The sequence below is a fragment of the Protomyctophum parallelum genome (assembly GCF_964188405.1).
Source record: "Protomyctophum parallelum genome assembly, chromosome: 2".
NCBI lineage: Eukaryota > Metazoa > Chordata > Actinopteri > Myctophiformes > Myctophidae > Protomyctophum > Protomyctophum parallelum.
In genome coordinates, this window is record NC_139699.1 from 11815149 (window position 1) to 11827418 (window position 12270).

The following is a 12270-nucleotide window of genomic DNA, read 5'->3' on the forward strand; positions in this document are numbered from 1 at the left end:
GCTCGCACACACGCACGCACGCACACACGCGCACACACACACACACGCACGCACACACACACACACACACAAACACACACACACACAGTATTGCCTCATAAAGCAAGGATTCATTCAGTAAAGGAATAGCTTATAGAGCAGTGGTTCCCAAACCTTTTCATGTCAAGGACCCCCAAATCGACACCAATTAGCCCACGGACCCCCGTTTGAAAACATATGCCAGGGAGGGACGCCCGTGGTTCTCAAAGATTCTCAATCCGTGTGTATTTTCAAGGACCACCAGGTTGACATGCATTAGTCTACGGACCAACATTTAATGGCATTTGTATCTCCGACTGGGACCACCAAAACATATTGTAAGATAACTGTTAATTTAACTCTCAGAGTTACAGACCCATAAGGGTCCATTTGGTTAGGCTAACCTTATCATTTAGCTGGGTCACTATTAAGAGGAACATCAAATATTTGCACTAAATGAATTGCTATGCCAAACATGTGTCTTGTTATGGAACAGCCCAGAGAAGGCACAGTAAATAATTTACATGCAAACAATACTGGGTGATAAAAATTTATGTTCTTTTATGATGAATTCCTGTTCTGTTCTTTGGCTATATAGAAGTGGCTATTTGTACGTCTCTAAATGTTTCAGCATGGCATCTATTGACCTTTTTCTTACAGCCCATAGTGCATTGCGTTTGTGTGTGCATAAGTTCCTCTTTCTCTTGATGTGTTGCCAGTTTTGCAAGAGAAACACCATCTCCATCATGGCCCATAGCACTTACCCTACCCCCTTAGATAGCATTTCTGTAGACTTAGATAGCATTTGATACAGACTTATAGCATGTTATGTAGACAGCACTATAATTGCATTGTATGTAGTCATAGCACGCCAAAGTACATATGTATAGCATAGTAGTATATATGTATAGTTTAGTTTCATTATATAGATATTCCACTGTTACTTTCTTAGCTTACGCATGTTTCATGATAAATGCTTTTATGTGATGTATTGCTTAATGTAAGTCGCTCTGGATTAAGAGCGTCTGCTAAATGCCTAAATTGTAAACAAATGGCCAGGTGACCCCAGGTCTATGAAAACCAGCACAAATGAAAATAGCTGATCTACAAGACACATTGTGAGCTTGTACATTTAAAAAAACATTGAGAATACAATAATTTTCTTAACATAAAAAAGGCACAAAATATGTTCAGATGGATGTCTGTGGACAATTACATATTAATCTGGGGTTCCTTGATGTGAAGAAATGTGGAAGCAAGCCCAAATACGGTAAGCAACTACTACATATACCCTTTAGAATCAAGCCCAAAAAAACATCAACCAGCAACTACCATGAATAATTTATTTGCAAATGACTTTACAGAAAAAAACAAGTCAAAGTTTGCATATAATAAGCCTGAAGGAAGCAAAGCACACACACAAGGAGCCCCATGAGTACCTTGGCGGGGAAAAACGTGGATAGGGCCAGCTATTTAAAGAGTGTTGACACAATATGAATAAAAACTGTGGTGTATGCAGGAAACTTAACTCAGAGCTGTGCTGTTATCAACATAATTACACTCTGCTGAGACAAACCCAACTTATAGGCTCTTCATCATGTATTGTTTTGTTTTGTGAACTACCTGTTATGGATTATCCATATACATATCTGTATGTATCTGTTTGATTGATTGATTGATTGAAATATTTATTAACAGTTTGCAGAATTACAGTACAACTCAAGCACAACTCAATACAAAGACTATTAACTGTGAGTGGACGACCCCAATAAAGCATTACACTTGTTGTTTACAAGAGGGTCCACCTTGTTCAATTCATCAAAACATTTAGAGACGTACGTAGAGACGTCTTGACGTGTATAGAGGGTATGCGCATGACATCATCATCAAACCCGGAGGTTATGCAGGAACGCCTACTGAGTGGCAAAAAACTACTTTCTGGCCTTGACAGCCCAAACATCCAAACAGATCAGTCTGATTGCAAATCTGATTGCATTAACAGTTTGACTGTTTTTTACGATTAACCCGCATTTTAATCAACCCCCCTTCACTGCCGAGATTGTTGTATTACCTTTAGAGCATACGCTGAATTATTTGGGCTTTTAATCCGCGAAAATCCATCAAAAAAAGCTCCCGTGGTTTGTTATGATCTGTGTGTAGCATCCACCATCTTGGTGCACGCGGAAGACGCACACAAGATTGGTTTCAATGAGGCGTTGCACCCAATGCATTTCCATTGGCCTCAATTTCCCAGAAGCCCTAGCAGCCCACAGCATGTGACGATTTCCGGTTTTGTCATCTCAGCGAAGGCATCCAGTCTCATACTCCGCTACGAAGACGGATTTTCTTTTGATTCATTACATTACGGCGGATTAAACACATAAAACAAAAGGCGGGTATGTCCGATACGGCAGCGACATTAACCTGGAGTAATCCATTCAAGGCACGGAAACTGTTAAACAACATTAAACAATGTTAAACTCACTTTACCACTCACTTTGCCACTCGATTTGCCACTCGATGTGACATTCACTTTAAGCATGTGCATACTCTCTATACTGTAGTTTAGTATATCACTTAAATTACAATAAAATAATATAGGCACACATTAATTATCTCAAGTATGCAGAGGTTCATAAATCATGTATCTTAGACATCGCATATAAAGAGGTGTGTTCACAACATTGTGTCCATCTTAATTAAGAACATCAGTCCTACAGTGTGGAGAAAAAGAATGCTTGGAATATAATCTTCTGCTTCGGCAGCTCGACTGCCCTGCACGTCCATACATGTCTGTCAAAGATCAGTGTTTTACACCTCCAGGGAATCATTTGACTAGGAACTGTATTTAACTGTATTTCAACCTGGTGAACTGGTTGAAATACTGGTGCTTTCATCAGTATTTAATAATAATAATAATAATACATTTTAATACATAAGGCGCCTTTCAGGGCACTCAAGGTCGCCGTACAGGTTAAAACACAGTACAAGAACACAGTTAAAAAGCAGAACAAAACTAGGGCACAGCTTGCAGCAGAAGACACAGAGGTCACACAGAGTCGTAGGCCTGCCTAAACAGGTGGGTTTTGAGGTGAGTTTGAAATATGGTGATAGAGTCCATGTTTCACAATTTATCCTGCCTTTATTTTTCTATTGACTTACCGTTTGCCTTATTTTTGTCATTAAAATGTAAAAGCATTTCTACTGTCTGGTGAATGTAGATTTCACCTGTCTTGAAAAGGCTTTACGTGTCGAATAAAATGTATCTCTTTTTATGTGACGTCTTTTTAATTCAATGTCTGACATTCAGGGTCTGGGAGCTCCCCTGGCCCCCTGCAGGCCAGGGCCTGCGCTACAACAGGGCCCGTTCAGGGATCTGACTCTGTTCAGAAAGTCCAAACAACCATTCAGTTTAAACAAAATTGGGGTTTTTATAACTTTCCAGTTCATAAGGATTATGTGCTTTCTTGCAAGGCCATGTGCTACAATTCTTTGTGCAGATGTACTCTGACTATAATTGAGTTGGATGCTGCATAATTATAATCTATGCCGCTATGGCTCAACATGGTGTTTATTTTAAAGTGTAGCTATAACTACATCCCAGAGGGCCTTTACAGTTGGACAACAAACGACTGGGATGCAAATGTGATGTTTCACTTCCTGAAAAGAGCCTCGCCTAGACCCTGGCTATACTGTAACCAATGGAGACCAACAATAGCCTTTGCTTGACTGTTATCAGTATCATAAAGTTTTACAGCATTTGAAGCCCTGAGGGTATAAAGTGCACACCGCCTCTGCTAATGCTACAAAACTGGCTTTTTTTTTTAAATCTCAGCAACAACAAGGACTTACAAGACACATACATCAATCTCAAGACTTAAAGCCCTAACACTAGGTAAACCTGTGTATGATATAGAGGCAACGCATAGCCTACCTGGGGGATGACATTGAGCACACATACCAACAGTATATTTATGGTTATGTATTATGATAGCACCTCCCCCTCTCTCTCTTTCACACTCCCACCTTTGTTATTCCACTCAGGTTACACTGTTCCATTTGCTGTGACAGCTCAGACTCAGTCAGCATGCTTACAACAGGTAAGAGACATCCAGAACATTATGTTTTTGTCACAGGAGAAAATTGAAAATGAGGCTACACAGTACAATGTACAATTTTGTGCACGCTTCTTTAATGGCTGTTGTGGGGGGGGTTTCTGTGTAATTTTGCAATAGTCCTGCTTGTACCTCCTGTTTCATCATGTATCTGTAACCAACTGTAACAAAAACTGCTTGTGTTATCCATGACTGATACTAAAGCACAATGCTACAATAAGTATACAGTACAGCAGAATTAACAAAACATTTAGATGTTTAGTGAGAATACTGTATAGCTCTACTTTGCAGTTTCTCAGTGTAACTCCTTGTGTTGTCTCTGTGGTTCAAAATGTTTAAGCAAAAGTCCTTTGAATAAGTGACAGAGTGTCAATGAGTAACCTGTCTCTTTCTTTCCTTTTGTTTGCCAACGTGCCTGTAGATGATGTCTATGCGTACGCTCTGTCCAAGACCCTTACAAAAGTCTCCTCGCCTGCAACCGTGGGACTCTTCTCTACATGTCAAAGCCGACTCAACATGATCCTCAGACATATCGAGGGTATGAGAGACTATCCATCTTTCAATCTTTCAAGCTTATCACCCTCTAAGTTCTTTTATCACCCTGCTCACCAAAGGAGTGTGTGTGGGGGTGTGTGTGTGTGTGTGTGTGTGTGTGTGTGTGTGTGTGTGTGTGTGTGTGTGTGCGTGCGTGCGTGCGTGCGTGCGGGCCTACGTATACAACGGTACTGTAATATGTAAATGTAACTGTATCTGCATTGTGTTGTGGAATAATGAAGTTCCGGACGACTTCTCTCTTTGTTGACAGTTTAATCTGGTAAATACACAGACGTATCTGGTCAGTTTCCGTCTGTGTAACACACCCAATCCTCAGCACGTCATGGGCATGTCTCATGTTAGACGGACTGACACCAATCAATAAACATACAATACAGATTCAAAGAAATAACAACACAATGTACCTGGTAAATACACAGACGTATCTGGTCAGTTTCTGTCTGTGTAACACACCCAATCCTCAGCACGTCTATAACAGAATTAACAGTGTGACCAAGAGCATGTTTTTATAAAGAGTTTACAGTTTAGTATGTCAAAATAATGAATTGAAAACATGTACAAAACATCACCAATTCATATTGGTACATTTAGCATGTTTAGAACAACTAATATTCATCACAGTATCACAGTAAACATACCAGCCTCTTGACTGCAAATTACTCAGAATAGCAGCTAAATATATTTCAAGGCCCTTATGTCACATATTCAATAAATGCCTAGAGTATGGGGTATGCCCCAAGATTTGGAAGGAAGCAAAGGTTATTCCACTGCCCAAGGATAAAAGAGCAGCATTTGCTGGTCCAAACAGTCGTCCGATAAGTCTTCTTCCAGTACTGAGTAAAATTCTAGAAAAGATTGTATATGATCAGATTCAAGACTATCTAGCAAGTAATGAGCTGATAACAAACTGCCAACATGCATACAGAGAAGGTCACTCCACAAGCACTGCTCTGGCACAAATGACTGATGATTGGCTAAAGAATATGGATGATAAGAGACTTGTGGGGACGGTACTGTTAGATTTCAGTGCTGCTTTTGATGTTATCGATCATGATTTGTTATTAGGAAAGCTTGAATGCTATGGTTTTGGCCCTGTTGCTTTGTCTTGGATGGGGAGCTACCTGTCAAAGAGAAAGCAGAGGGTATATTTCAACGGAAGCTTTTCTGACAGTAAGGAGCTGCAGTGCGGGGTTCCTCAGGGAAGCTCATTAGGGCCTCTCCTATTTTCGATATTTACTAATGACTTACCTTTGGTATTGAATAAATCTAATGTAGTAATGTACGCGGATGACTCGACAATGTACAGTACAGCATCTACAGTAGGTGAATTAAATGATATACTAAAGTATGAAATAAAAGAAGTAGCGGATTGGGTTGATGAGAATAAATTAGTATTGAACATTGCTAAAACCAAGTGCATGGTGTTTGGATCTAGACATAAGCTAGAGGGTGATCCTCAACTGAGCCTGTCACTTGCCGGGAAGCCAGTAGAACAGGTAACAGAGGCTAAATTACTTGGAGTGGTACTAGATCCTAAACTTAATTGGACTAAACAAATTGACAATATAGTAACTAAAATGGGAAGAAGTATTGCCGTAACCAGGAAATGTTCTAGCTACATAACACTAAACACTAGGAAAGCAGTAATTCAAGCTCTAGTGTTATCACAACTTGAGTATTGCCCAGTCATCTGGTCATCGGCTACAAAAACAGACATACATAAATTACAAATAGCTCAAAACAAAGCTGCCAGATTAGCTCTCCAGTGTTCCAACAGGACACACATTGCAGAAATGCACAGAAATCTATCATGGCTTACTGTTGAGAATAGATTACATTCACGTATTCTTACGTTTTTCAGAAATGTATTAATGGACAAAAAACCACAGTATTTCTTTGAACAGGTAGCACATGTAAGAGACGAACATAATCATATGACTAGACAAGCCAGTTCGGGTGTTTTGGTGGCACCTAAACCAAGAACAAATATTCTTAAATCTTCTATTATCTATAGAGCAGTAATAGGTTGGAATGCACTACCAAAGTGTATAACCAATACAAATACAAAATTCATATTTAAAATCAAGTTAAAAGAACACCTTATGTAAATCATACTGCAGTAACCCTGGGAAAAGAACAATTCAAATGTATAATTTGTTGAAAGTGATTTTTTTATTTTATTTTATTTTATTGCTATGTTTCTTTGTTTTTTATTTCTCCTATGTTCTTTTTTTGTTTTTGTTTTTTTTCTTTGTTTTTCTTATTTTATATTTTATTTTACTGTTTTATGTTGAGTTAGTGTTTGTAAACAATTGTAAGTATTGCCTATGTTAAATGTTTGTCTGTGTCGGACCCCAGGAAGACTAGCTTTTGTCAAGGCAAAAGCTAATGGGGATCCTTATAAACAATAAACAATAAACAATAAACATACAGACTCTTGTTGAAAATATAGTGTGCTGAGGAACACATCTTACCATGGGCATGTCTCATGTTAGACTGACACCACTCTAAACGTGGACACCAGTGTTATTCAATGAGGTGCCGCCCACTAACCAATAAGAAATGTCATTACTGATGGAGCAAGTGGAACCCACTAAACTCTGTTACATAAACATTATCACTCTCTCTCTAGTGTACATGGAGCAAGAAGCTTTGAGGACAGAGGAGCAATATAACGGAAGATCGAAACCTCGCTCTGCCAAGCTCTCCCTCTGTGGTCTCCTGGCTCTCATCGGCAGACTGCTCTTCTATAGGCCCGTTTGGACCGAGGAGAACCAGGGGCAGCAGAAGGTCAGGTTCATCTATGTGCATTTCAGCGCCTGGCACTTTGCGGGCAGCGACCTGCTGTGGGCCGGCCTGGTGATACGCCTGTTCGAGGCCATGAAGAACAGCTTTGGGAAACTTCCTCTGTTACTCTACCGGGTGGGCCAGCATGACGAAGAGGAGGAGATCAAGGAAAAGGTCGCTTATTTGCCCTTGTCTTAAATCTGTTGATTACAACTGTGTGAATTTATATTCAGTGTAACTTCATTTTCTTCTCTTCTCTTTATTATCATTTGTTTGGTTTATTATCAGATTGTGGAAGATGGCCTGAAAGAATGGAGGTCCAAGAAGTTCTGCTGCCTCCCTCTATGGCTCCTCTTCCTCGCCATCCTCCTGGTCGCCGTGGTCCTGGTTGTGCTTCTCGTGATGCTCGGCTTCCCCAAAGCAGAGGTCGAGACGGGTGGGTCTGATGATGAAGCATCCCCGCAAGCTCAGGTCAACGTAGTGGAAGGCCTGGCCATCGCTGCGTTGGGAGTCCCCGCTGCGGGTGTTCTGAGGTTCACCTTCCTGATGGGCAAGAGCCTGATCCTAGACAACAACCAGGTCAGGAGGGGCATGGACAACGAGAGGATCAGCAACCAGCTGGGCTTCATGAACGAGGTGAAGAAGGAGATGTGGTTGCTGTGCTGCTTCGTTCACTTCATGGAGGTGTTTGAGAGGAGGAGGATCCGCGTCGTGCTGAAGATCACTAACTTGGACCGCTGCTCCCCGAAGAAAATCGTGGGTGTCCTGGACGCCATCAACATCCTCCTCTCGGATGAAGACAGCCCCTTCATCTCCATGCTGGCGGTGAACCCAGAGGTTCTCATCCAGCAAGTGAACTTCGCAGACGGCTGCTTCAGTAAAGAGGACAGAGCAGCTGCGTTCTTAAATCGCATCGTTACTCTGTCCTTCACGGTGCCACCGCTCTGTGATATTTCGAGGCGCAAAGTGTTTTACAACCTCACCCGAGGCCATTCTGAAATGACTGGAGACATCCGGAGGAGGGGAAATAGACCGACGACTAGGGATACAACACACCCCTCCATAAATGAACATTCAATGGAGGAAGCATCGATGGAGTCAAACATCCCGTTGATAGATAAAGAACACATTAAACAAACCGCAGCTGCTTTGGAGCTGAGAGAGGATGAAGTGGAGAGGTTGATCAACTCTGCTTTCGAGAGCATCCTGGGCGGTCACAACAACAAACTGAACCACTATGTCTCGGATGACTCCATGTCCATGAGAAGGGTCATCAACTCCATCCGAGTGACCGCGGTGATCATGGAGTCCATGAAGGCAGAGCTTCCTCCTCCGGAGCATATCGCAGCCTGGGTGGTCCTGGCCAATCACTGGCCCTGTCGCCTCAGCTGGATATTACAGTGTGCAGAGGATTATGTCCAAAGAGCCGAACTCGATGCTGTGAACCTGCAGGCCCTCACGGACACGTCTAAGACACTGTGGCAGGTCTTCAGTGAGTCCAGAGCTGAACTCTATCTGATGAGGGAACAGATTGAGGACCTGCTGGATCAGGACGGAGATCCCGAGATGTTTGAGATGTTCCTCAGAGTGGACTTCCCGTTCACCATAAACGATCTGGAGACGTTTAAACTATCAACGGTCAACCTGGACCACTCGATAAGAAAGGAGTTGAGTCAGATCAGAGGGGCATCCCGGCTGAAGGATTGTGGCTTCATGAGGACCATAGCCCCTCTGCCAATCAACACTAGAATCAAGATGAGTGTGGAGGATGTCTGTGAAGAGGTAGGAGGCTTCTGCACTTAAACCTCTATTCATATGGGCTACATTGTTTGCAGCCACAATCTCATCATCTATGTTGAACTGAGCTGTACTGTACTCATGATGTACTGTACAAGCTCTCCTCCCTGGCCTCTGTGTGTGTGTGTGTGTGTGTGTGTGTTTTGTGTGTGTGTGTGTGTGTGTGTGTGTGTGTGTGTGTGTGTGTGTGTGTGTGTGTGTGTGTGTGTGTGGCTACAGTGACAACGGTGACACTTGGTGGTCAACAAACGCTATTTCCGTACTCAGACGGTACTCGGACACAGGGACAGACATACGGACACACATTGCTGTCTATAGGAGTGGCTAGCACCACTCAAAAATGATTAATTAGATTGAATTAGATACAGAATAAGTATGTCATACTGTCGTACTATAAATCACCACTGTCAAGATATCATCTCTCTCTCTCTCTCTCTCTCAATTCAATTCAATTCAAATATACTTTATTGGCATGACAAGCATTCTTATATTGCCAAAGCATTGCATACAGTGTATGAAACAAAATAATAAATTATACATAATCAGAATCAGAACAAATAATATAAACAAGACAAGGAAAAACATAAACACAATTACATTGGTCTATTAGTAGACTTATGGTGTTCACCCATTGTCCCTCATTTTGTGGCACTAGGCTGATACATATTTTGCTGCCAACCTGGACCATTCAGCTTTTTCACCTAATAAGTAGGGGATTGCCTGGATAGAGTCAAACTGTATCCTTGTTTTTGTTATTTCTGTGAATTTAGGGTAGTATTCTTCTCTAATATGTTCATATTTTTCACATGCAGTCAAGAAGTGGAGCTCTGTCTCCACCACTCCTTGACTACAGTGAGAACACAGCCTGTCCTCTCTGGGCAGCCAGGTTTGTCTATATCTGCCTTTCTCGATGGCCAGGCTGTGCTCGCTGAGTCTGTAAATTGTTAATGTTTTTCTGACTTTGTTATCAGTCACCGTGCTCAAATATTCTGCCACGGTGTATTGTCTATTTAGGGCCAGATAGCAATTTAGTTTACTTTGGGTTTTTGTTGTTTCAAGCCAATAGTTTTCGTATTTTTGTTTCTGTTGATTAATAATTTGGTTGGGTCGGATTTGTTGTGGAATGATGTCGCTGTCCTGAGGCTGGTTATTGTTGGCTGATGGTTTTTTAAGCGTCAGGACCAGCTGACTGAGGGGACTCTTTTCTATTTTCATCTCATGACTTTTGAGGGCTTTATAATGATAGGATTTGGGGTCACTCAGTTTGAGGTGTTTCCAAAATTTGATGGCTCTTTTTTCTCTCTCTCTCTCTCTCACACGGATTTTTTTTGCCTGTTTTGTCTTTGGTGTTGCAAATGGTGATGATGGATCATGAATCATGCACAACACATTTCAGAGCAATCTGGCAATAAAGTATAATCATCATTTCTGTCCCCATCTAGCTGAAGAAGCTCAATTTTCCAGAGAAATACACCGACATTGTGAAAAGCAATCACCTCGACGGCCTTGCGTTGGTGTTCGGAGATGCAGATGATCTCAAATTGCTCCTTCAAATGACCTTTGGCGAGTGGACCGCTTTCAGAATGCACTTCCTGGGCTTTCCCTCACGCCTCCAGCCACGGAGGAAGGATGTACAAGTGAGCTGGAAACAGAAGCTGAGAGCCACTCATCATCTATCTACTCAAGAGTCTGGTCACCAATTGAACGAGACTTTGAATGTGATGCATGGAAACCTTACAAATGTATGAACTCAAAACACAGCCATTTTTCCTTCACTAAGACATTGACTTACAGTATTGCCATTTAAAGCACCGATATGAGTTTTATTACTCTAAATATTTTTTGTGGTCCATGTACGTAATTGCGTGAAGTAATACCTAGTTCCTAAAATCTTCCACACAAAGGCAGCTGCATGCTAGTGTTGCTCAAATGTCGGCTTAATGAAGATCTACATGTTTATTGATTAAAAGTACATTTCTGATAATCAGGTCATTTTATCCAATAAATTTTTTTTAAAGGATTTGACTGAGACAATGCAGGAATAATTTAATTAATGGGGTTATATATGCCCATAGGATAGCAGCCTGTCTTATATGAATCTGCCAAACAGCTATAATAATGATAATAATCTTGTTTCATATTTGATCAACACTCCCTAGTGGACGTGCTGTGTTGCACTGGATGGATCTGGCATAATGTAATGGACTATTTTCTTTTCGATAAGGGATTTCCAAAGTGGTGTGTGTGCCCCTTGGGTGCTTGAGCTGTCACTAGGGTGTGTGAGAGGAATTTTTCACCAAGTAAAAAGATCGAAAATATTTCATTTCTAAACTTAAATTAGATGTTTTAATTTAAAACTTCAATACAGTGCTGTCGCCTCACAGCTAAAAGATCCTGGGTTCGATTCCCGCTGGGGACGGCGTGTTTCCTCCTCCGCGTCATCAGTGCCCATATCCGAGGCGGGGTTGGCGAAAGGGCCCCTCTGTGTGGAGTTTGCATGTTCTCCCCGTGTTCCCTAGGGTAGGTAACCTCAGAAAAACATGCAGTAATCCTGGTCTCTAAACTACCTCCCCTTGGCCAGCCAGGGCACCTGATGGAGGGGAAAGGAACTGGTCGGAATAACGTGTTCCTTCCACGTGCTACGTCCGGCCGGGGAAACTCTCCCGTCAGGTGAAAAGAAGCAGCTTGGCAGCTTGGACTCCTCATGCATAGAAGGGAGCATGAGGTCAGTCTGCTGCGCCCATGTTGTAGGACACTGGACACTGCCCTTGCATCCACAAATTGCCAGAGTTTGCAATTATGTAGTAGCCACCTCCGACTAATCCTACCTGATAGCAAATAGTCACAACTCACAGATGAGTTTTCCCAACCTGTATGTTTTTAATACAGAGAAGCAGGGTTCTGAGGCTATTGTTCAGACGGGCGGCGGTGGCTCAGGGGTAGAGTGCCTGGATGGTAACCGTAAGGTTGCCAGTTCGAACCCGGGCTCCCCCAGAGT

At 42.0% G+C, this 12270-nt stretch overlaps 1 protein-coding gene across 1 annotated transcript; it reads left to right on the forward strand.

Moving 5' to 3' along the window:
• Positions 1–4105: 4105 nt before the first annotated feature.
• On the forward strand, positions 4106–12215 carry nkpd1 (NTPase, KAP family P-loop domain containing 1; the record flags this gene model as incomplete). Its single annotated transcript, XM_083759185.1, has 6 exons — positions 4106–4118; positions 4555–4671; positions 7321–7649; positions 7764–9257; positions 10715–10909; positions 12162–12215. The coding sequence occupies 6 exons, from the start codon at positions 4106–4108 to the stop codon at positions 12213–12215; spliced, it is 2202 nt and encodes a 733-aa protein (XP_083615311.1).
• Positions 12216–12270: the final 55 nt, after the last annotated feature.